The sequence below is a fragment of the Vipera ursinii genome (genome assembly GCF_947247035.1).
Source record: "Vipera ursinii genome assembly, chromosome: 1".
NCBI classification, from domain to species: domain Eukaryota; kingdom Metazoa; phylum Chordata; class Lepidosauria; order Squamata; family Viperidae; genus Vipera; species Vipera ursinii.
Window position 1 is genome coordinate 273,964,072 of NC_139512.1, and position 26,788 is coordinate 273,990,859.

General features: G+C 40.7%; 1 protein-coding gene across 1 annotated transcript in view; it reads left to right on the forward strand.

Moving 5' to 3' along the window:
* The window catches only part of ESR1 (estrogen receptor 1), a gene marked incomplete at both ends in the record, with an annotated part of 169,545 nt that overhangs the window by 108,129 nt on the left and 34,628 nt on the right, over positions 1–26,788 (forward strand). Inside the window, one exon of the mRNA XM_083348730.1 lies at positions 9,553–9,885. Coding sequence (XP_083204856.1) covers positions 9,553–9,885 — 333 coding nt within the window. The remainder of the gene's footprint in view (positions 1–9,552; positions 9,886–26,788) is intronic.

Here is a 26,788-nt window from a genome sequence, read left to right on the forward strand (position 1 = left end):
ACAAAATTTGATGAACTGGAAAAAAATAGGAACATTCTTTTTTTCCCCTTTTTTCCTTTTTTTTCTTCAAGAGAAAAAAACATCCATACTCCCTCTCCGTACCAGAGAATTAATAATGTTCTCTCCTTGTTTCCTATCCTTCTATGGGATAAATGGAAAGCAAGTAAGAAAAAAAGCCATATAAATCTCTTATGAGCATATACACATTTCTATAAGTCGGTATATTTCCCCTGCTGATGTAAGTGGAACAGAATACATAAATTAAGCCCACAATTACAACATAAAAAGCTATTCTCCAAAGCACCTGAAAGCAGGACAAGAAGCAACGGATGGAAACTAGTCAAGGAGAGAAGCAACCTAGAACTAAGGAGAAACTTCCTGACAGTTAGAACAATTAACCAGTGGAACAACCTGCCTCCAGAAGTGGTGAACGCTCCAACACTGGAAGTTTTTAAGAAGAGACTGGACAGCCATTTGTCTGAAATGGTATAGGGTTTCCTGCCTTAGCAGGGGGTTGGACTAGATGACCTCCAAGGTCCCTTCCAACTTATTATTATTAAAAGCTGTCAGGGAAAATTTCTACCAAATTTATAAGTATATGCAAATTTTTATTTGTTTGCTAGGGTGAAAAAAAGGGACAGCTATATGTGTTTCATTTTTTAAAAATAGATTTATTATACAATTGTAATTTCAAGCATATTGGCACATTTTACTGCATTCATATGTCAACTTTATGTATTTGCTTTCTGATTACGCACTACTTGGGAAAGCCAACAGTAATTAAAATATAAGGTACATGTCATTTATTTATGAGTAATTGGAGTTTTTAATCTTGACAAAGAATCTAATATTGTTGAAATGAATTAGTCTTTTTGTCTATGCCAGGGGTGTCAAACTGCCGGCCCACGGGGCAGATGCGTCATCCGGAAGCCGCACCTATCCCATTGCCGGCAATGGCAAAACTGTCCCAATACATTGCGCGACATCACGTGACGTCGCGAGTTTGACATGTCTGGTCTAAGTTGCTAAGTCCCAATAAAAAAAAATAATAATGTACCTAAGCATTCTTACTTAATTACTCATTGGCAGCAAAGTTAATTAATTAAATATTCAGATAGGTCTAGTCTGTATCTCTTTTTTGCTACAAAAAAGCAAACAGATTTAGCTAGAAGGGGGAAAAAAGAGAATTCCATCTGATTATTTAATAAGATTTAGTAGAATTTTTCTTGTGCACAGGAGTTGGCTCTCTCTCTGCTCCTATTTGACAACAACATGAAGTTACTGGGAGAGATTATTCATCCCAATGGGAAAGGTATCATCAGTATGCTAATGACACTCAATTGCCCATCTCCACCTCTGGCAAACTAAGCAATGCTATTAATGTCTTATCCTGATAAGTGTGTGAGTCTGAGTGAAAAACCACAAGTTCAATTGAACACTGGCAAGAATGAATGGCTCTGGATTTTGGGGGGAGTGGGAAAGGTTTCTGGATTTGTGGCTTTACTATCTTTGGTACTGGATGGGGTGGCCCAATTTTTCACTGTTTGGGTCCTACTAGACTGACAACTTCTGCTCAAAGAGCAGGGCAGTAATGGCCAGGAGGGCTTTTGCACAGCTTTGAGTTGTGCGCCAGTTGGGCCCTTTTCTAGATTCTGATGCTCCGCTCACAGTTGTTCACACCCTGGTCATCTCCAGAGTAGATTACTGTCATTTGCTCTACATATGCTTGAAGACTATCTGGAAGCTTCAACTAATGCAAAATGTGGCTGCGAGTACAGTTATGTGTACCCTTAAGATGGCACACATTACATCTCGGTTCTGGGAGCCACATTGGCTGCCAGCCTGCTTCAAAGTATAACTCAAAGTGCTGGTTTTGACATTTAAAGCCCTACATGGCATATGATCAGGCTGTTTGAGGGACCACCTCTTCTCAATTATACAGTAGGTACCCATCCCATCACATCCAGCAGAGCTAGTATGTTGAAGATACTAGCTGGGATCCAAATGGTGTGCCTTTTCTGCTGTCATCATAAGATTATCCCCATCCTTGTTGACCTTTGGAAGGCCCTGAAAATGTGTTTTTTCTACCAACCTTGGGGATCCCATGTACAACGATTATACTGTGTTTACATTTATATTGTTTTGATGGTTGGTTGTACATCACCCAGAGTCATATTCAGTGAGATAGGCAGCTATATAAATTTGTTAAATAAATCAAAAAGTAAATAAGAGAATGTAGCTTAAATGTCTAAGTGTCCTAATGTAGCTTAAATGTCTAAGTGTCCTAAGAGTCAGTAAACTCAGTGGGACTTATGGTGGAATAAGCATGCATGAATTTAGAGCCCAGAACAAAGATCTCATTTGCTAATAAAAAGTAGGAAAAGCAGTACAGCTGTCCTAGAAACAAATATATCGGTGAAATAAGCAATAAAAACAGTTCACATCCTAATTGCTATTTGTGCAGGAAGACTCTAATTAGGTTTATAAAATAAATGAACTGACACTTGCTGCATTTTGTTAAAAAAACAACAACCCTCATTTATATTATTTTGTATTCAAACTCACCTTAAAAGTTGTTCCTTGGTTGGGTAGGAAATTGTTTAAGGTAGCTAACATTTCAGATGAGATGTTTTACTTGTGATTAAATCAGTAGAAAAACACTTTTAATAAACATCTTCCTCTAAATTTATTTATTTATTTTATTTGAATTCCATTTATATCCCGCCCTTCTCCGAAGACTCAGGGCGGCTTTACAAGCTTAGCAGTAGCCTTCATTCTATGTATATGCCTGCTTGTTAGGGCTTTCACACACACCCCAAGCGGCATTATTACAAAGTCAGCTTATTGCCCCCAACAATCTGGGTCCTCATTTTACCTACCTCGGAAGGATGGAAGGCTGAGTCAACCTTGAGCCTGGTGGGACTTGAACCTGCACTAATTGCAGGCAGCTGGTGTTACTTAAGGAGGCATATGAAGAAAGCAGAACTTTATCAGACATAATGAATCACTGAAACTGGCTTAAGCTTATTTTTTGCTAGGCCCCAAACATGGGGCAAATCTTTATTTCCTGTTTTCAGCCTTATCTCAAAGGCCATCGAACAGGCTGTAGTCACACCGGACAGTTCATATACAGTTCATACACACTGTCCGGTGTGACTACAGCCTGTTCGATGGCCTTTGAGATAAGGCTGAAAACAGGAAATAAAGATTTGCCCCATGTTTGGGGCCTAGCAAGGTAATCTAAATAGTTAACATTTGACTCATATCTCCCCTTGCAAAAAGCTAACAGAGAGCGAGAGAGAACCTGTGGCTCAAGAGGTAAAAATACTGCCTAACATGCAATCAGCCCAGGTTCGAATCTCAGAAGCGTATGGCTGACTGATGAAGACTAAAGAGTCAGAAATGCAGGTATTAGGACTCTATGACAAATTAAAGCATGCTATGCTCTTAGAATTCACATGAAATGAGAAGGGATAAAAACTGAAATCATTGTGGAGATTCACATTCAGGACAACTCTATAAAAATTCAGACTTAACTACTTTGTTTTTTTAAGGAAGTCAGCGTGCCATAATTTGTTTGCTTGTTTGTTTATAATTTTTTTTTGGCTGCCCATCTTACCACAAGGCAACTGGGCACTTACCATCATAAAAGATAAATATACTAAAAACGTAAATAAGTTAAAAGAAGACAAACACTATGATCCAATTAAAGATGGGGAAGGCAGAAAGCTATATGGACCCATCTACGTAATCACTAGGAATCAAGTTCAATTCAAGGAAGTCTTTATCTTCATAATATTTGAATAAAACAGAAAAGTGGGAGGGTTTCATCCTTGCTAATTTCCTTCTTGTCATACAGCTTCTAACTAAGCAATCTATTTTCTCATTTTTTTCTAGAAAAGCCAAAACATTTCTTATAATTGCTATTTTTCTCCAAGATGAATCTGTCACAATATTTTTCTAATGTTCTGATCAAAATAATCACAAAACTCTGTGCTCCACTTTACCTTTAATTTCTCACAAGTTTAAAAACTTATCTTCAGCATCGCTGTTCATCAGCTTAAAAATAATAACTGGTATAAACATTCTTATCAGTCTTCTGCTCTCTATGTGCTGATACACATAGCTTTATACCTTTTATGGTTCAACCAGACAAGGTACAAATCAGAATGGATTTCTCTGAAACTTAACTAGATAAAAGCTTTTCTATCTATGACAGTCACAGTCAAATCATTGTTGATCTCATCGCATCCGCAGATAATCACCCAGCCGCCCTGTTTAGGGTGACTCACTCCCTCCTTAATCAGGAGGTGAAGGAGGAGCCCTTGCAGGGGCGAGCCGAGGAGTTTAGCTATCATCTGACGGACAAAATCGCTCAGAGTCGAGCCGGTTTGGATTCTGACTGGGCAGAGACTGACGGGGAGGAATCGAGCGGTCTAGAGAATGTTACCTGGAGTGAATTCGATCCTGTGACCCCAGATGAGGTGGACAGGATCATGAGAAGACTGAGTTCCGCCACATGTTTATTGGACCCGTGCCCCTCCTGGCTGGTATATGCAGCCTGGGAGGAGACACGAGGCTGGTTCCAGGCAGTAATAACTGCTTCCTTGAGGGAGGGTACCTTCCCTGCCGCCTTGAAGGAGGCAGTGGTGAGGCCCCTCCTCAAGAAGCCTGCCCTGGACCCAGCTATTTTGAACAACTATCATCCGGTCTCCAACCTTCGCTTTCTTGCGAAGGTGGTTGAGAGCGTGGTGGCACTTCAGCTCCCTCTGTTCCTGGAGAAAACTGATTATCTGGACCCATACCAATCGGGCTTCAGGACCGGGTACAGCACGGAGATGGCATTGGTTGCTCTGGTGAATGATCTCTGGCGGGCTCGGGACAGGGGTTGTTCCTCTGTCCTAGTCCTATTAGACCTCTCAGCGGCTTTTGATACCATCGACCATGGTATCCTACTGCGGCGTCTCAGGAGGTTGGGAGTGGGGGGCACTGTTTTACAGTGGTTCTCCTCCTACCTCCTGGGCTGCTCGAAGTCGGTATTGACGGGAGGGCAGAGGTCTGCCCCAAGGTCTCTGGTTTGTGGAGTTCCTCAGGGGTCGGTCCTCTCACCCCTCTTGTTCAACATCTATATGAAGCCGCTGGGTGAGCTCATTCTTTTTCTTTTTCTTTCCACCCCGAACCAACCCAGTGATGCCCTCAACATGATGTCCCATTGCCTGGAAGCGGTCCGGGTTTGGATGGGGAGAAACAGGCTTTGTCTCAATCCTGCCAAGACTGAGTGGCTGTGCATACCGGCATCTCAGACTAACCAATCTTTTCCATCGTTAACTATGGGGGGTGAAGTGTTACCCCCCATTGATAGGGCCCGCAACTTGGGTGTCCTCCTGGATTCACGGCTCAGTTTGGAAGATCATATAGGAGCCGTGGCCAGGGGGGCTTTTGTCCAGGTTCGCCTGGTGCGCCAGTTACGGCCCTATCTGGACCGAGATGCCCTACGCACAGTCACCCATGCACTCGTGACCTCCTGGCTAGACTACTGCAATGCTCTCTACATGGGGCTGCCCCTGAGGAACACTCGGAGGCTTCAGCTGGTGCAGAATGCAGCCGCGCGAGTTGTGATGGGAGTCTCCCGATACTCCCATGTAACACCTCTTCTCCGTGAGCTGCATTGGCTTCCAGTTGCCCTCCAGGTGAGATTCAAGGTGCTGGTGATGACCTATAAAGCCCTAAATGGCATGGGCCTGGATTATCTAAGGGAGCACCTGCTGCCAGCATCAATTTCCCATTGTCCTGTGCGCTCCCACAGGGAGGGCCTCCTCAGGGTACCGCCGGTCAAGGATTGCTGACGGGCGATCCACAGGGGGAGGGTGTTCTCTGTGGGTGCGCCTGCCCTATGGAATCAACTGCCAATGGAACTCTGGACTGCCCCCAACCTTCGTTCATTTCGCCGGGACCTAAAAACCTGGCTCTTTGAGCTATCTGGTCTGGACTGAGGGGTTTAATGTTTTTAAGTTGTGATTAATTTTTGTGGCTAGACTTAATTTAATTTATTTTAATTTTATATTGGATTGTTTTTAAATTTTGCCTTGTAAACCGCCCTGAGTCCTTTGGGAATAGGGCGGTATATAAACTGAATAAATAAATAAATAAATAAATAAATAAATAAATAAATAAATAAATAAATAAATAAATCTTGGTCATATGTTTTCTTATAAATATATTTTCTAAACATTTCACAAAGTTTCATGCACATTTGTTAATGTGGAGAATTTTTGTGAAAATTTAAAGAATGGCAAAGCTTGGAAACTAAACAATATCAAGCCTGAATAAAACTTTGATGCCCGATCTCCACGAATCATAAAACAAAGGTTTGGTCAGTTTGAACATTTAAGAAAAAAATCAGGGTGAAATTTTCACTTGTAAAAAAGTTCTCAGATAATAATGTAATCTTTTCTTTCAAAGTCTGGGTCTGCAGTGTTCTTTCTCATTTAGGAAGTAGGCCTAAAGATTGTTCTCTAATTCTTAACTATTCCTTGTCAAATGTACACTTTCCTCATTTGAGAGAAGAGTTACCTCACAATCAAATGTTACAAAGTTGAAAATAATAAATATATATATTTAAATATTGATTCCTAGCTGTCGATGACTGGTTTAATGTTTGGCACAGAAGGAGATGATTTGACCAGATATCCCATAAATTGTCTGTAAATTTAGTTTACATTCTACATTAGGAGGTACTGAATGAACAAATAATTGGTATCAAATAATTTATTTCAGAACTGGCCCAAGGTATTTTATTCCTGTAATGGGCTAGGCCACGGGTCGGCAACCCGCAGCTCCGGAGCCGCATGCGGCTCTTTCAGCTGTCTCCTGCGGCTCCCAGTCCTCTGCCATGTGCAGTCCAAAAAAAAAGTGGGACTAAAAAAGTTCAACCAATCAATTCAAACTTCTCATGGGAAAGAAAAAACTTGTGAAGTTTGAATTGATTGGTTGAAGTTCTTTGGTTTGTGGGATTGCCCACAAACCTCTTCTTCTTTGGACTGCACATGGTGGCAGTGGAGGAAGAGATGGGAGGACTGCTGGAAAGGTAAGTAGTGGGTCGGTCGGATGGGGTGTGCGGGTGTGGTGGTGGTGTTTCTGAGCAGCATATGGAGTCTCGGGTGCTGCCAGATCCCCTCCTTCTTTCCCCCCTTCTCTCTCTCTCTCTCTTTCTCTCTCTCTCTCTCTGTGTCTGTGTGTGTCAGACCTGCGGGGAATGGCTGGTAGGGAGGCGGCAGTCTGGCATTTCCCCCCCTCTCATTTGTGTATGTGTGTGTGTGTGTGTGTGTGTGTGTGTGAGATCCACGGGGAACGGCTGGTAGGGAGGCAGCAGGCCAGCATTTTTCCCCCTGTCGTTTGTGTATGTGTGTGTGTGTCGGACCCACGGAAGACGGCTGGTAGGGAGGCTGGTAGGGAGGCGGCAGTCTGGCATTTTTCCCCCTCTCATTTGTGTGTGTGTATGTGTGTCGGACCTGCGGGGAACGGCTGGTAGAGGCAGTGGCAGTCTGGTGTTTGCGTCTCTCTGTGTGTCAAGCCTGTGGGCCCAACACACACATAGGAGGGGGGGAAACGCCAGACAGCCACCTCTACCAGCCGTTCCCTGCGGGTCCGACACACACACACAGGAGGGAGGTAAACAACACCGGACCACCGCCTCCCTAACAGACCTCTCCTGCACACAGAGAAATGCCCATTCCCTCTGCTGAGCCATCCCAGTTGCTTGCGTTGCAGAAGGCAAACATTTGGAACAAAGACACGAGATTCGGCGTTTCTCAGCCCACACTGATCTCGCCCTCCTTACAGTCTCCCTCTCTTTATTTCAGCTTGCTTTCTGCATTTGGGAGACTGTAAGGAAGGCGAGATCAGTGTTGTGACTCAGGGCCAGCCTGTGGGTCCGACAGCCGGCTCCGATGTATCGGATGACTCAGATGTGGGGGAGGAGGGAAACGAACCGGCTGATGATGATTTGGAGGCTTTGCAGAGTCCTCAGCCGGGGACCTCTTCTCAGCTGTGTGAGCCCGAGAGTGCGGAGGATGATGACCCACAGCTGGCCCTGTTCAAGGACGCCCGACGCAGGAGGCAGTCGAGCAGGAACAAACAAAGAAAGGCTATGGGACTCCTCGGGAGGAGGCACAGGGAGACCACGCCCTGAGCTCTCTATAAAAGGAGTGTTTGGGGAGGGGCTGGTTGCTGAAAGCAACTTTTCCGCTTGAGAAGACAAGCTCTAGTGTTTTTGTTAACTGCGTAATTAAATCTTGGCAGAAGCCTTTTAGCCTTGGACGCTCTCCAGACTCTTCTTTTTGAACAGGGGTTGCGAGAAGAGGGCTGGTTCAGAACAATCAGCGTGGGCTGAGAAATGCCGAATCTCGAGTCTTCATCCCAAATACTTGCCTTCTGCAATGCAAGCAACTGGGACAGCTCAGCAGAGGGAATGGGCATTTCTCCACACGCTGATCAGCAGGCGTGGAGAAATGCGGATTCCCTGTGCGCCCTTGCAAGATATGGAGGTGCTCCAGGGAAGTAACTGGGATGGCTCAGCAGAGGGAATGGGCATTTCTCTGCGCACGCTGATCAGCGCGCGCGGAGAAACACCAAATCTCGAGTCTTTGTCCCAAATGCAGAAAGCAAACTGAAGCAAAGAGAGGGAGACTGTAAGGAGCGCAAGATCAGCGTGGGCTGAGAAACGCCAATCTCATGTTGAGATTGTTAGGGGCAATCTCGCTCCAGTGTCTCGGCGAGCGCACTGGGCCGCTGCTGCCATGGGGGCCAGCATGGGGATTTGTTTCTTCGGGTTAAATCGGAAACAAACAGCAAGTGAAAAAGTTAGCAGCAGTAGCGGGAGTGGTTTTAATTGCCAAGCGTCCCCATGGAAGTCAATGGAGGCACCGCGGCTGGCCTTTTGAGTTGGTGAGTGAATGAGAGCAAGAGAGAAATGTTTTTTGAGCAGTGTGAGTGAATGAGAGCATGAAAGAGGCTTTTTAGAGCAAAAGTGAGGGAATGAGAGAGTGAGAGAGAAGTTTTTGCCAACAAAACATGAGTGAATGAGAGCGAGAGAGAAACTTTTCCAAGCAAAGGTGAGTGAATGAGAGCGGAGGAGGCAGGGCAGCTGCATGTCTCCACTGTTCTGTCAAGCCTCTTGTTTTGCGCATGCGCGCACATGCATGTCCTTCTTTGCGGCTCCCAGTTTTTTCTTTTGTGAGGGAACCGGTTCCGAGGGGCTCTTTCACTGTTTCAGGTTGCCAACCCCTGGGCTAGGCTCCTCACAGCTTTACAATGTTGCAATTAATCTTGTGTCCCAATTCTCCTATAAAATCCTTTTTCCTCAACCAGGTTAACACCCTATATTTTATTTCTGCATGCTGCTTGTTGTATTCTATAAAGATGCCGATAGTTTTGTAAGATTTGATGCTATCAATTGACAGTTGTTAAATGCAGGATGGCTTAAATAAACATTAGTCACATTACAGAGGTCAGTGGATAATATATGTTATTTGTATTTATATCTTCTTCCAGGCATAAGAAAAGATCGCAGAGGTGGCCGAATACTGAAGAACAAACGTCAAAGAGAAGAACATGATAGCAGAAATGTGGGCACAGTGGCAGAGGCAAGGAGCCCAAATCTTTGGCCAAGTCCGTTAATGATCAAACATGGCAAAAAAAACAGTCCAGCTCTTTCCCTCTCTGCAGATCAGATGGTTTCTGCTTTGCTAGAGGCAGAACCACCTATTGTCTATTCAGAATATGACTCTAACAGGCCTTTCAATGAAGCCTCAATGATGACGTTGCTGACCAACCTCGCTGATCGAGAACTGGTTCATATGATCAACTGGGCCAAAAGAGTTCCAGGTAAGAATCCTAGCAAAAGAGGTTTGAGCAACTATTCATATTGTTCCACATTTCAAAACATACTATTGGATATAAGGCACATGTTTACTTCACTGTTTTATAAATGACATCATTTTCATCATCATCATCATCAAAGTTGGAAGGTAACTTGGAGGTCTTCTAGTCCAACTCTCTGCCAAGGCAGGAAACCCCATATCATTTCAGACAAATAGCTGTCCAGTCTCTTCTTAAAAACTTCCAGTGTTGGAGCATTCAAATTTCTGGAGGCAAGTTGTTCTGCTGATTAACTGTTCTAACTGTCAGGAAATTTTTTCTTAGTTGTAGGTTGCCTCTCTCTTTGGTTAGTTTCCATCCATTGCTTCTTGTCCTGCCTTCAGATGTTTTAGAGAATAGCTTGACTCCCTCTTCTTTGTGGCAGCCCCTGAGATATTGGAACACTGCTATCATGTGCCCCCTCATCCTTCTCTTCATGATGTAAATGACATAAGTTCATCTTGTATATCAGAGCATTAAGATGAAATTAATTCAGATTTAACTTCCACATCAAAAAAAAATCTTTCGGATGCAATTGATTTGTCCATCACTTCAAGGAGATTTTTGGATCAAATTTTGTCTATTGCAACCAAAGTTTGGTAAATGTGAGACTAGGTTTTACGATGTTCTTTCTGCCTTCCCCCCTACAACATGGTATGTAGCAGCATAAGATATTTGCTTCACATCTTTACATCAACAATAGTAATTCAAATGGGTTATGGTCTGTGAAGTGGAATTCATATTGCAAATCACATGGTAAAGTATAACTATTGTGCAATAAAACTAAGGAACTGCTGTCCTCAGCAGGCCTCAAGTGTACTTGGTAAGGCGGTGTAGGAAGATTGTAGCTTCAGTTGTTTTTGCATAATACTGCTTTCAGCCATTAGCTATGGCCTATCTCACTTTTTCCTGGCAAATAGATGGGGATTCCTGGCAAATAGATGGGGATTCCTGGCAAATAGATGGGGAAGAAATGGAGGTAGTGACAGATTTTATTTTCCTGGGCTCCAAGATCACTGCAGATGGGGACTGTAGCCAAGAAATTAAAAGACGCTTGCTCCTGGGGAGGAAAGCCATGGCAAATCTAGACAGCACACTAAAAAGCAGAGACATCACCCTGTCAACAAAAGTGCGTATAGTCAAGGCTATGGTCTTCCCAGTTGCAATGTATGGCAGTGAAAGTTGGACCATAAGAAAGGCTGAGCGCCAAAGAATTGAGGCCTTTGAACTATGGTGCTGGAGAAGACTCCTGCGAGTCCCTTGGACTGCAAGGCGATCAAACCGGTCAGTCCTAGAGGAGATAAACCCTGACTGCTCTTTAGAAGGCCAGATCCTGAAGCTAAAACTCAAATACTTTGGCCACCTAATGAGAAGGAAGGACTCACTGGAGAAGAGCCTAATGCTGGGAAAGATCGAGGGCAATAGAAGAAGGGGACGACAGAGAATGAGGTGGCTGGATGGAGTCACTGAAGCTGTAGGCGTGAGCTTAAATGGACTCCAGAAGATGGTAGAGGACAGGAAGGCCTGGAGGAACATTGTCCATAGGGTCGCGATGGGTCGGACACGACTTCGCAGCTAACAACAACAACATCTCACTTTATCATAGTATATGGACTTCACTGTATGTTTCGCATGGTTTCTTCTTGTTTTGAACGTGCTTTTATTTCCTGGCATGCCTATAAACTCCCAATATACCCCAGCAGATCCAGCCAAAGCCAAGTTATTGGAAAATCCCACCCAACCGCCCCCCCCCCCTTGGCCTTAAAGCTTCAAAAAATTAAAACAAGCCATTTGGACTTAACTAAATGGCAACAATTAAAACTGCTAAAAAAATCTATTGGAAACAGAGAGAAGTTGGGCAGCCAAATTTTAACTCAGCTATAGACTGTAGACTTATATGTATGATGGATTGTGTCTCTGAAGGAGGAGGTGGCATTATGGACTACCATGAAGTGGCACTTTTCCAGGAAGGAGGGACCATATTCCAAGGAGGGGGAATGAGACAAGATTGACAAACTGGATTGATGTCTGAGGAAGAGATTTAGCATAGCCATTCCCTAGAATTTCCCAGGGTATATCTGTTTGGTTAGAATGGTATAAGTTTAATCTGGCAAGACTCTGTCTACAGGGTGTAAGCAAAAAACTAAATTTTGGCTGGATTGTTCTATGTTGTTCTTGGATTGGGCCTGACAAGGTAGCTCAGGGCAGAATGCATGGTAGAGTCTAATTTTGCTGCATATCCTAGGGACCATTTTTAGGATTGTTGCCATCTTTACTCCCTTTCAGCAATGTCAAATCCCTTTTCTTACCATCCAGAAGAAGGATTTTTTAGTCATTTTATCCAGCTTCTTCCTGTTATTCTTGTTCCAAATGCAGCTGACTGGTTTTATTATCTGGTTTTATTATCTGGTTTTTCTTATTTTGGGATAATGGACTATAACCTAAGAGCTGACTATGTTTACTTACTTATATGTCACTGCAGATAACAGCATTACAACTAAATTATGTACTTAGAAAGCAGCACTGAACAAAGGTCTTGTTCCGGGTGGCCTAAATTGTCTTTTGCAACTTTATATAGAGTCATATTTAACTTTTTTTTCCAACGGAGGTTTACACAGGCAGCAAGTGGGAAATGGATTTGTGTAGCAACCTATTGAGCTCAGAGATAGGCAAACTGACTTTGTTAGATAATTTGGACTATGGTTCCCATCAGCTCTGGCCCATTAGATGATTAGAAACAATTGTAGCAACACAGGAGATAGTGCAAGGATTATGGGAGAAAGAAAGATCCATCCAGTCCTGGAACTATTTCTATGAGAAGGCAACACAAATAGATTCACTTCTTATAGTTTCGCTTTCCTGAATCCAATATAAACTATAATGTGTAAGTCAAATTTATAGACTGTAACAACAACAACAACAACAATAATTAATAGAGTTGGAAGGGACCTTGGAAGTCTTCTAGATCTTATACTATTTCAGACAAATTTGTTACTGAAGCATACAGAGAATACTCTTGTCCTCTTCTTTGGAAGACAGTAATGTTCAGTTGTAGCTCAAGGTACTAACAAGTAGCTACTAAAGTTGGAAAAAAAGCATTCTGTTTGTGAGGAGAGATTTATTATTGTTAATCGTAGGCAAAATGTTTGGCGTTGGTTTTAAAGAGCTTGGGTAATTATTGACTTTCACTATAGTAGCTCTGTAGTTTAATAACCTTAAAACATTACACTGGGCGTGCAGGCTTTGAAGTTTCAAAGATTATTCACAGCATTGTGGTTATTTTTTGTGGTTTTCTGAAGCGAAAAGATAAATACCTGGCTTTAAAATAAATAAAAAAAGCTGCCCAAGCTGCTGATTTTCTAAAGACATTGTTTCTTTTTAAATTTGTCTTAGTTAACAGCCAGTTTTGTTAAATTAAGAACACTATGAAAACCCAATAATAGACTTGTGTTTTTATCTGACACAAATAATCCTGATTTAAAAATTGCATAATTGAAAAATACCTCTTGGATTTAATATCATTAATAATAATTTATTAACTATATATGTCATCCAAATCCCAGAGACTCTGGGCCACACTAACCAGTTTTTTTTCTTCTGCTTTTAAAATTTTTAAATCAGGATTGCCAAAGAGTTCATCTATTTCTTCTGATTGGGTGGGTGGCCTGTAATATACACCTATGGTAATGTCACTTTTTTTCTCTTTTATATTGACCCGTATGCATTCTGGAGAGATTTTATCTTGGATCTTGTGCATTTCTGTAGATATGTAGTGTTCTCTTACATATAGTGCAACTCCCCCTCCTCTTTTTGGAGACCTGCTTCTTTTGAACAATTTGTATCCATCCATCAGTCCATTCCATTCATGGGTTTTGTCCCACCAGGTTTCTGTAATGCCAACTATGTCATACTCACCCTCGTGTACTATTGCTTCTAGTTTGCCCTGTTTGTTCCCCAAGCTTTGAGCATTTGTATATAAGCATTTAAGACTTTTATGCCTGTTCATGGGTGCATTTCCTGCATCTCCTGATTGTTGTTTGGGTTTTTCTTTTTTTCTCGTCTCTGCCTACCTCATTGTTGGATTTGTTTTCTTGGGATTTATGATTGGTTTTGGGTTTTATAGATTCTAAAGATTGGTCACCCTCCCCCCTCAATTTCAGTTTAAAGCCCTCCTGATGAGTTGGGCTTTATTTATAGTATTTGTAGTATTTCATGAATACAAAACAGTAGTTTCCCTGATTGATTTTTCCTCCAGTTAGTTAACTAGAAAAGGATTATACTACCACAACTTCAGCTCCCCTCCCCTTTCTGGCTTCTGTTGTTGAAGAAATTTGGTAAATTGCTGTATGATCTAATTGCATTTTCCACGCAATTTTCCATTCCAAGATAAGCACCCTGTGTTCAACAGAATTGCTTTTGTTAATATGGCAACATCCTACCCTAAACGTACATAAGGTAAAGGTAAAGGTTCCCCCGTACATGCGTGCTAGTCGTTTCTGACTCTAAGGGCCGGTGCTCATCTCCGTTTCAAAGCCAAAGAGCCAGCGCTTGTCCGAGGACATCTCCGTGGTCATGTGGCCAGCATGACTAGACGCCAAAGGCACACGGAACGCTGTTACCTTCCCACCGGAGTGGTCCCTATTTTTCTACTTGCATTTTTTACTGCTAGGTTGGCAGAAGCTGGGACGAGTAACAGGCGCTCACTCTGTTACGCAGCACTCGGGATTCGACCCGCCAAACTGCCGACAGGCTCAGCATCCTAACCCACTGAGCCACCGCGTCCCTTAAACGTACATAGCTATAATTAAATTCCCAAACCTTTCAGGTAAAGTTTAGCTGGCAACCTATCATGGATAGCCTAACCTAGATCTTCTTTTCAGTATATCCAGAGCCTTCTTTCTCTCTGAATCTCAATACCAGGAGACAGATCCCACACCATATAGTTATCCTCCTGGCATAATGATTTCCATGACAATTCCTCTTTGGGATTCTTAAATCAGCCTGAAACCTGAATCTGTTCAGGAACCCACTATTACTTAATTTTATCTTAGTTTGCTAGCCATTTCTATTCTGTTTCTGCTCCAAGTCTATTTCTCCTGTCCCCCCGCCCCCCCCCCATTGAAAGACTCTTTCTGGGAGAGAAAAAACTGAGCTGTTTCCACCACCACCCCCGCCCCAGTTCTTCTGAAATGTTACATACAATCAGGGCTTTTTTTGTCATAGAACGCCGAGAACAGAGTTCCGGCACCTTTTTTGGATGGAACCTTGTAGGGTAGGCAAGGTGGGTTGTATATCATGTGTGAGTTCCAGCACCTTTTTCTTTTACAAAAAAAGCACTGCATACAATGTTACACACAAGTTTGTATAAAAGCCAGTTTTATGCAGTAGTTAAAACACCAGGTTAGAAACCAGGGAACTGAGTTCTAATCCCACCTTAGTCTCAAGGGTGCTTTTCCAGAAAGCAACTGGACTTGCATGTTTTGTTTTGGTTTTTTTTTTAAGATGTTTTGCTTCTCATCCAAGAAGCTTCTTCAGCTCTGACTAGATGGTAGGGAATGGAACGATTTATATTCCTTGCATACAGCTGGTCATTTGCATTCTTTTAGAGAGTCGTTGAAGCCATTTGGAGGTTTCCTCAGGTATCCTCAGGGTCATCTTTCTTGGCTACAGGATGTTTTCTGCCCTGTGTCCCTTCAGTGTTGAAGACAGGTGTTGTCTGCCTCTCACCCTGAAGCACAAATGGTTCCTGTAGTCTGCATTGGTGTTTTTTTTTGGAAATCCATTCATAATACCTTACCATTTGAAGGATGACCTTGGGCCAATCGTTCTCTCTCAGCTGTAGTAAGGGCAGAATGGCAGACTACGATTGAGAGGGGTGACAGGATGGTAGACAATATTTTCTTCCTCCATTGTATCACAGTGAAATTCCCAGATTTTTAAATGATTACTAACCTATCTATCCAACCCCTATGTAACACCAGTTATTTCTCCCACAAATAAATCTTTGGTGATATATTTCTCCATGTATACATATGCACACTGTTTAACATGAATCTAGCAATTTAGAAATATTCTCAATATTTGAGGAGAATGACTGATCTTTGAACAAACACACTGTAACTCTGCTAAAAAAAACCATAAGAACAAAAATGATTTCCTTCTTTCCATATTACAATAGGAAGAGGGTGATAGTTCTGGGTCCACCAAACTAGTGTAACTAATTCAACTCTGTGTTAGTTGGCTGGAAACTCTTTCTGAAATTTTGCATCTCTTTACCAAATGTCCCCTTATGTCTTCAGGCAGCTGTGCTTACAGTTAGATAATGTTACGGATAGGTTTAAAGTAGGGTTTTTATTTTTTTATTTTTTTATTTTTTTATTTTAATCCCATTTATATCCCGCCCTTCTCCGAAGACTCAGGGCAGTTTACAATCTAAGCACAAATCAAATGTGCTTAGAAATAGCTTTTGTTCTATGTATATGCCTGCTTATTAGGGCTTTCGGGCCCACCCCCAAGCGGCATTATTACAAAGTCAGCTTATTGCCCCCAACAATCTGGGTCCTCATTTTACCTACCTCGGAAGGATGGAAGGATGAGTTAACCTTGAGCCTGGTGGGATGCGAACCTGCAATAATTGCAGGCAGCTGGTGTTACTTAAGGCTCTGCGCCTTAAGTAACACCAGTGTGGTGTATTTCGGCCTTCTATATAACTACTTTAAGAATCTCATTAACATTAATAAATTGATTTGTTAAAACACCCACACCTTTCTTCTAGAATCCTGAAAGGAAGTTGGACTGCTTTAATGAGTAGCAGTGAGGTGCTATGGGCCAAATTACTACTGAATTATTATTATTATTATTATTATTATTATTATTACTATTTTTAAGAGTGCACAACTCTAATAAAGTAGACTGAGTACAGCTCTAATTTCAGTCTGGGAGATGTATTGATTGCCTTTCAGGCTGGAAGATACCAGAACCTGTAATTCCCTAATTAATTCAAGATCTTTAAAGAGGTCAAAACAGAATGGAAATAGAAAGAAGTCTCTTTCACCAACCATTGGAGGGTAGGGAAGGTCAAGGAGGACAAAATGATGAACATGGCATCACTATGGTGCAATACAGTTTAACTCCTTTTGTTCATGTGTTCTTTGCATGCATGAATAAAAGGGATAGAGTCTGTATCACAATGGTGTGATGCTGCTTTTGTCATTTTGACAAAAAACTCCAATTCTGTAGCTGCTTCTATTCGCTAAGAGGGTTTTATTCTCATTTAGTAGGAAATAAAGTGATATAATGAACTCACTTCTTTTCAGTGTAAGTATATCTTTTTTTCTTTATTTCTTTTCTTCTGCTTTTCTCCATAGTTTTTCTTCCTCTCTGTAGCCAAGGTTTCCTTATCTCTTGCTTTCCCCCATTGCTCTGAAATAAATATATTAGCACACATAGCTCAGTAGTACAGACTGTTTCAATAAAGTAATCAGTTCCAAAGCATTTCTAATTAGGTCTGTGCAAAAAAATTTCTGCATTTCTTTTGATAACTGTTATTTAGTTTGATAAAAAAAATCATTAATTCTGACTGTTTTTCAAAAGGAGAAAAAATTTACCGATTCCCTTGGTTAGGATATAAAATTTTACCCTTCCTTTCCTTTCCTTTCCTTTCCTTTCCTTTCCTTTCCTTTCCTTTCCTTTCCTTTCCTTTCCTTTCCTTTCCTTTCCTTTCCTTTCCTTTCCTTTCTTTTGTTTGCCCTTGATCTCAATGTATTTCATTCAGTTATACAGCAAATTATGCTGCTGTTATTTTTCACCCAAATGCCTCTGCTTCTATCTTTATCCTTCAACTTGTTTGTGTAGCAGAACTATATATATTTAAAAATATAGAATTCTCATCTTACAAGCAATTAAATAACAACCTAACATCTGCCCTCTTTGTGACCTTTTATGAAATATGTCATATGCTCCAAAAAAACCTTAGATTCGTATCCTATATTAAGCCATAATATATTTTTTTACTCAATGTGCTGTATGAATCCAGCCACTGCTGTTTGTAAAATACGTTTTGTGACCTATTGCTATTGAAAAACCAATTAACATTCAGCAAACCATGGTTCAAACCTAGTGTGTTTGATGTGTGGTATCAGGCTTTGTATAGAGTGCCAAAAATAAGGCATGGGAAAAGAATGGGGAAAAATTCCATATATTCTTTTGAAACCTCTAAAAATTGTGTAACTGAATTCTGTTGTCAGATCATGAAAAAGAAGGAGAGACAATCTTCCACTATTTTTTGATGGAGGGTGAAAAAAGAGTTACCACTAGATGGGATTATCTATCCAGTCCCCCCTTTTGCAGGGAAAATAGAAAAAAAAGGAGAGAGGAAAAAAAACCTTCAAGTTTAAAAAGAATTAAAAATTAGGGGAAAAAAACTAAAAATAAGAAGTAAAAATTATGGTGGCTTTCACACAAACGCCCAATTTTATAGAAACAAAAGCTTTCCCAAGCTTTTAGACAAAAGCAGCCCTGTGATAAAGTAGTGTTTACACTTTGCCGGAAGCTTAAACCACCACTTGTAAATTGGGAGGGGGGAATAGAAGAAAATTCCACCCCCCTCCCTCGAGTAAGGGTTTCTCTCCCAAAGGCTGAAAAAATGCTAATTGCTAAGGGTCTTGGCTTGTAAAGAGAATAGAAGGAAATTTGTTACCCAACTTGACTATTTGCATGCAGATTAGAAGTCTTTTTGTCTCAGCCAAGCAGCTGGTAATGGCAGGTCGTATGAAATACGATCCGTCTTTGTTCCTGCCGGTTCCAGAGGCTCTGTTGGGACCAGCGGTCCGGCTACCGCCTGGCCGCAATCCTCAGACATTCACCCTTTGGGGGCTGCCTCTACAGAGCAGCATTCAGTCCATTGGGACCCACCAGCTGGTAGAATTCAGACCCAGGGAGGAGAGAGACCTTTCCCCGAGTCTGTTTTCAGCTGATGCCACCAGAAACTCCCAGCATAGTGCAGGTTATTGATGTTTCTTCTTCCAGCTTTAAAATGATACACATTTTCTTTAAATCCAGTTTCCTCTAATACATATTCCACACATAGGTTGAATAAATAAGTGGAGAACTTTAAGCCATGTCACGTTCCTTTACCAATCTGGAGTCATTCTGTTTTATCAAATTATTTCCAGACTGTGCCTTCCTGACCTGTACATTAGTTTTGCAGGACGACAATGAGATATTCTAAAATGTCCATTTTTCTAAGCACTTTCCACAGTTTGAAATGATCAATGGAATCAAAGCCTTTTCTATAATCAATGAAGCAAATGTTGAACTTCTTTTTGGTATACTTTGCCTTTCTCAATTATCTGTTTTGCATTAGCAAGAACATCCCATGCTCCTTTCCTAAAACCAGCCTAAATATCTGGGATCTGTTTTTCCATGTAAGGCTCCCATCTGCATTGGATGATCCTAAACATTATTTTGCTAGCATGTGGAATTAAGTGTATTGTACAACTGTTCATACACTCTCTTAAGCCTCCTTTTTTGGAATTGGAATGTAGGTCTTCTAATCAGTTGGCCACTGTGTCCTCCAGATTTGCTGGCATAGCTTGGTTACAAACTTGACTGATGCTTCTTCTGTTCCTTGCAGTAGGTATTCCATCACTTCCTATAGCCTTCCAAGTTGATAATGACCATAGTGCTGATCTAACGTCATCTTTCAATGCTAAAGACTCTTAAAAGTAAGGGATAACTTTTTGAATATCTTGGCATTGCATCTCTACTGTATAGCATTCCAGTATATTACTTCCACCTTCCCTTAATTTCTTTTGAATGTCATTGGCATCCTTTAGCATACCAATGTTTGCAGTGGTGGGATTCAAATAATTTAATAACTGGTTCTGTACGTCGTCATCACCAGCACAACATGCATCACATTGACATCATCACCAGAGCGACACGCCTCATGGTGGCAGCATTCATCAGTACAATGTACCCCACAGATAAGATAAGATAAGATAAGATAAGATAAGATAAGATAAGATAAGATAAGATAAGATAAGATAAGGCAAGGCAAGGCAAGGCAAGGCAAGGCAAGACAAGACAAGACAAGGCAAGGCAAGGCAAGGCAAGGCAAGGCAAGACAAGACAAGACAAGACAAGACAAGACAAGACAAGATAAGATAAGATAAGATAAGATAAGATATCCTTTATTGTTATTTTTTTTACTGTGGGCACAATGGCATACATCAAAAATGAAATTTAGTTGCCCGCTCTCATAGTGGAACACATACATGACATACACCTCACCACACATATGTATAGACCCACACCCCTACATATACATAACAATAAATATTAAATATTAAATACTGTCCATCTTAAATATCTTATAGTAACCAGTTCTCTGAACTCAACAAAAAAATTAGGTATTGGTTCTGCCAAACCAGTGAGAGCCAGCTGAATCCCACCACTGAATTTATGGTTGGAACAACCTTCTGAGTTCAGAGATTTTTTGAATAGACTTTGCTTGTTTTTAGATGTCTGTTTAGTGTGTTTATAGGTGTTGTAATATGCTGTCTTGTCTCTTCTAATAGCTCTCTGAAACTTCTTGTTGAGTTCCTTTCTGAGATTTCTGCCTTCCTTGGCTTTGATTCTCTTCTTTTCTTGTCAATTTTCAGGGTTTGTTCTGACATCCAGTTTGCTTTCTTCTCTTTTTTGATTTTTGGCAGTCTCTTTTCCCATCCAACCTTAATGACATTTAAGTTTATTCCAAAATTCCTCAATAATGTTAAGGACTTCAAAGCAATTCTTTGTAAATGGTGATGGGTTTTAATAGTTGTTTTAGACTTGTTCACTGTTTTTAACTGGGCATGGGTTTAATCTTTTTTTAATTTTTGTATTGTCTTTTTTATATATGCCCTGTGAACCGCCCTGAGTCCCCACCAAGGAGAAGGGCGGTATATAAATTAAATAAAACAAAACAAACAAACAAATATTGTGGAAATTGATTCTTCTTCTTCTTCTTCTTCTTCTTCTTCTTCTTCTTCTTCTTCTTCTTCTTCTTCTTCTTCTTCTTCTGTGGTTGGAGTATAAACTTGAATGATCATCATATAAAAGAATTGTCAATAGTGTTCTAGATATTATTTGGTCATTGATTGCATGTAGTCAAGTGCTATTCTTGCTATACTCTTCATAAATATAAAACTATTTCTTCTTTGTTTTTCATGTCTTGAGTAATAAACCATGTGATGTTCTGACTGAAAATGTCCCATTGCATTCCATCTCAGTTTGCTGATGCCAAAGAGGTCATTTCATAGTCATTTCATTTTATCTTTCACTATTGAGCTTTTGTGTGTTCATGCTTCTTATGTTCTATGCTCCTACTGTAATTTCATCTTAACTTGAATAATCTTAATCCATTTGTTGAATGTAGACTTTGTTATTGACCAGCTACTATCAATTTTATAGTCTGTTATGTTAATACAGTTTAAAGTGTGTTGCTGAGCACTGATAAACTCCAAAAAAGCAGAATTATGTTTGGTTTCAGAGATGGGAGTGGTAAGATTTGCAGATGTTCAAAGTGTGTGAGGAGTGGTGGGGAGAGGTGAGCCAGAAAAAAGTGCTCTTGGGAGCAAAAGTCCATTTACAATGAATTGTAAGTGAAAGCTAAATTGCTGACGGTCTTAATAAGATCATACTGAAAGGAACATTTAGGCACAGTCAGAGCCTAGGTAGCTGAGAATTGTTTACATTTGTAGAAATACAGGGGATTTATTTCTGGCTGAAATAAAGGAGGAAAATGCAAGCAATGTCATTGTCAATATCTTTCAGTGGCATTGTGAAACATTAATTAACAATTTGCTGCTGAAAAGTAAATTTTATAAATTGCCTTGCAAACTCGGCAAACATATTTGGTTTAGTTCTCCCATTGTCTAGAACATGGGTGGGAAACTTCGCTTGACTGAGAACTTCATTTTCATGGGAGTCATCTGTGAAGGATTTGACCACATACCAGCATTGGGCAGGACTGAAACAAATGGCAGGAAGAACCAGAGCCATAAAGGATGGGGGTGGCCATTCTTTTACCCCCCCCCCCCATTTCTGAGATCTTTTTGAACAGTTTGTTTTCCTCTGTCTTTGTCTCAGTATATCAAACTCTGGAGACCACACAGATCACTCCGGAGACTGGAATTAATCTCTCTTTTGGTGTAATTTTGAAATTAGGCTAACATTCCATATCTCCAGTCTACACTTAGGGATGTAAATCCCTCTCCTCTCCTCTCCTCTCCTCTCCTCTCCTCTCCTCTCCTCTCCTCTCCTCTCCTCTCCTCTCCTCTCCTCTCCTCTCCTCTCCTCTCCTCTCATCCCCTCCCCTCCCCTCTCTTCTCCTCTCCTCTCCTCCCCTCCCATCCCCTCCCCTCCCCTCTCTTCTCCTCTCCTCTCCTCTCCTCCCCTCCCCTCCCCTCCCCTCCCCTCCCCTCCCCTCTCCTCTCCTCTCCTCTCCTCTCCTCCCCTCCCCTCTCCTCCCCTCCCCTCTCCTCTCCTCTCCTCTCCTCTCCTCTCCTCTCCTCTCCTCTCCTCTACTCTACTCTACTCTATTCTACTCTCTCTTTTCTCCCTTTTCTTCCCCTCCCCTCCTCTCTTCTCCTCATGTTTTTATGAAAATATTTTATTTCACTAATACATACAGATAATTTCACAATTGGACAAAAAGGATTGTAATAAGCTCTCAATAACTATACTAATGCTTTGCTTTTCTTAAATAGCAGCTTGATAAAGAAGTATAAAATCATGAGACTGGAAGAAAAAAATCATGAATGGAATAAGTTAACGTGGATATTTTTCCCTCCTCACAATGTTAGAATTTGAGGCCCTCCATTGAAACTGAACAAACAGAATTCCAAGCTAGACAAAACGCAGTAAAACCTAAATTTAATAGATTGTTCTGGGGGCAGAGTGTATCTGTTACACTTGAATATGCATTATTTGTGTCAATTTACATCATTGTGTAATTACCTAATTGACATAAATATTGCCAATTGCATTTAACCTTAATTAAACAGACATCAGTCCATCAAATGAAGGTGAAGTCCAGGTGAAAAATATCTCTGGCTATCCAGGGTCCATTAAACTGAGGTCTGGTAAATAATAATAATAATAATAATAATAATAATAATAATAATAATAATAATAATAATAATAATAATAATAATAATTTAATTTAATAATATTTCTATACCGCCCTTCTCCCTGAGGACTCAGGGCGGTTCACAGGGCAAGCATAAAATACAAAGTTACAAATATTAAAAGGAAATTAAATAATTGCCCGATTTTAAAACAATTGATATGTTACAATTATAAAACCCCAAAGATACAATAATAAAAATACAAGAATAAAAAAACCCCACCAATCCCCCATCAGGCTAGGCCGGCTTGTGCAAACAAAAACGTCTTCAGATCGCGGTGAAAGGAGCGAAGATTGGGCGCCATCCGGAGCTCTACCGGTAACTGATTCCATAGTTCCGGAGCGCCCACAGAGAAGGATCTCCCCCTGGGGGCCACCAATCGACATTCTCTGATCGGTGGCACCCTGAGGAGACCCTCTCTGTGGGAACGCACAGGGCGCAGGGAGATTGATGCCAGCAGCAGGTGTTCCCTGAGGTACTCCGGACCCCTGCCATGTAGGGCTTTAAACACCATTACTAGTACCTTGAATCTCATAATAATAATAATAATAATAATAATAATAATAATAATAATAATAATAATAATAATAATAATAATAAAAAATAAACCTTTGTTGTCAAAGTACAACATGTGTATATTGAGATTAGCTGAGCCTCTCCCCGTGCTCCCTCCCCTCAACACACAGTGACAACAAACCCTCCATCCTACCACACCATGTGAACCAACTACACCACACACCGGCCTCCCAAGTCAATTCTGCATAAGTTCACAGAGATTATATCCCATTCAAAAGCCTAACAGCCCACGGATAAAAGCTGTTTTTCAGCCTGTTGGTATGGCTGGCTATACTCCTATATCTCCTACCCGATGGTAGGAGAGTAAACAGATACCGTCCAGGGTGTGAGTCATCCCTGAGAATCTTCCTCACTCTTCCAAGGCAACGAGCCCTGGCGATGTCATCCAGTGGTGTCAGGAAACAGCCCACAATGTCTTGTGCTGTGCTCACCACCCTCTGTAATACTTTCCTGTCCGTGGCTGTCAGACCAGCACACCAAACCAAAATACCATACAAGAGGACGCTCTCTATAGTAGACCGGTAAAAGAGGGTCATTAGCCGTTGTTCTACCCTGTTCTTCCGCAAGACCCTAAGAAAGTGAAGCCTCTGTTGGGCCTTTCTAGCCACCTGGGTTGTGTTAACTTTCCAGGTCAATCTTCACAGAGGTAGACTCCCAGAAATTTAAAGGAGGAAACTCTCTCCACACAGTCCTCCCCGATGTAAAGTGGGGCAGGTTCCTCCTTTTTTCTAACACCTAACACCATCTCTTTCATCTTGCCGATGTTTAGGTGCAAGTTGTTGTTACTATACCATATGGATAAATTACGGTTTAATGTACTTTGTCACAGAGGGTATTATTATGAAATTGTCTGTCAGCAACCAGGGGAACAACAATCAATTTGCAAAATTTTAAAAGGAGTTAGCAGATTTATGTACAGCCAGGTTATCAGTGGCTGCTAATATACCACTGCCTTTTTACCACCTCTTTACTATCGGTTGTAGCTTTATATAGCAATAGCACTTGGACTTATATACTGCTTCACAATGCTTTACAGCTCTCTCTAAGTCGGGTGTCAAACTGCTGGCCCGCGGGCTGGATGCATCATCCGGAAGCCACACCCACCCCATTGCTGGCAATGGCAAAACTCTCCCAATACGTTGCGTGATGTCACGTGATGTCACAAGTTTAACATGTCTGCTCTAAGTAGTTTACAGAGTCAGCATATTGGCCTCAACAATCTGGGTCCTCATTTTACTGACTTCAGAAGGATGGAAGGCTGAGTCAACCTTGAGCTGGTCAGGACCGAAGGAATCAAACTACTGGCAATGAGAGCTGAATGTTAGAAAGCTACAGTGCAAAGAGTTTATTTTCATACATCCCAAATATATCCTGTTGGTTACTATGAGATAGTATAACTGATGAAATGGGACTAGTTAATCCTGACTGGAATTTGCTCTTGGAATAGACTTTTGAAACTCCATGTTACTTCCTTCTGGGTTATATTTCAGAGATACCTATGAGTTTCCCTTAGTGATAACCTGAAACTCTACTGTTCGTACAAGTCTTCTCTGGCTTATATTTCTTCCATTGCCAGCACACTCCTTTCTTTGCTCACTATTTCTTTGCATGGCAGACCATGACCCTATTTCGATCTGCTACACTAGAAAAAATATTCTAGAGGGTAATGCAAATTTGGCCCCTAAAGGTAGGCAGCAATTGATTTAAAACAGGGGTCTTCAAACTTGGCCCTTTTAAGACTTGTGAACTTCAATTCCTAGAATTCCTCAGCCAGCATGACTGGCTGAGGAATTCTGGGAGTTGAAATCCACAAGTCATAAAAGGGCCAAGTTTGAAGACCACTGATTTAAAAGCTAAAATCTTGAGTTTTGTAATATACCGTAGTTAATTCTGAACTTAATTTAAATATGCACATTAATATGTTTTTTAAAAAAAATACACACAGTGTATAAAATTTGTGAGTACATCTCCACACATTAATCTTTCTATGTTCCTGTAGGACAATCTTCAGTCTCCATCTTATTTAGCTGTTACATTATCTACAATAAAGGTCATTCTTCACTTATTATTTTTTTATCCAATAACATCTGTCATACTCAGTGACTGAACATTCTATTACACTGTTTCTCAGAAATCATCCTTCTGCCCCTACATTCAAGCAATAGATTTAGCCAGTTGTTTGTTTTGCTCTTTTTTAGATTTGGCCATGAATGAACCTAAAAACATGTTGTTTTCCAAAGTTGTTTTTAGTTAAAATCTGTATTCTACATGAAGCTGATCCCTGAGTGAGTGAAAGCCTATCACAGAAATCAGGAGAAAAGCAGATTTATTCCCCCAGTCTCTCTCTGAAATCTTTCAAATAGGATTCTTTCAAAAGATCCAATGCTTAGAAAAACATCAAGACCTGATAACATATTCATGTGGGATTAAATTTACATATTTTTGTTTGTTTTTAAATTATGCTACATGCAGAGTGTTCTGATTTGAATCCAAATCAGAGGATGAATTTATCCTTGTTTCCTTACAGACTTCCAATGAAATAAGTCTCAAGAATAAGTTGAAATTTTTTTCATAAAAATATTTGTATATCATTACATTCCAATATTTGATTGGTCCAATTCACTGAAATTATCAGTGTACTGTACAGATAAAAATTAAGTTAATAATGCAGGAAGATAGTACAGCTAAATCTGTGTTTACATCTATAAATCATCAAACTGATAGGTTTCTTTTAAATATGTAAGCTATATTTTTCTTTTTTTCTTTATTAATAAAGCCAACAGATTAATAATGGTACCATTGCATCAGTTAAAATATAAGTGGCAAATGTATATTTAGATATTACAAATATTGACAATGAATATTATCTGAATTTTAAAATAACAGTGTAAACTCCACATGTGATAAAAAAACTTTAAAAAAATAGAAAAGAAAGAAGCCTGCAAGCTTGTATCATACCACCAAACAGCTGAACAAAATTTGACCAGCTTTCTCAAAATTTCATTTTCTTGCTTTTCCAACAGAAAAGCATCAGTTCAAATGTTGATGAATATTACTTGTCAGCCATCTGCTGTTGCAAATCAGTTGTAGATGTATCTTTTCTGTATCCTGCTACCTGCCAG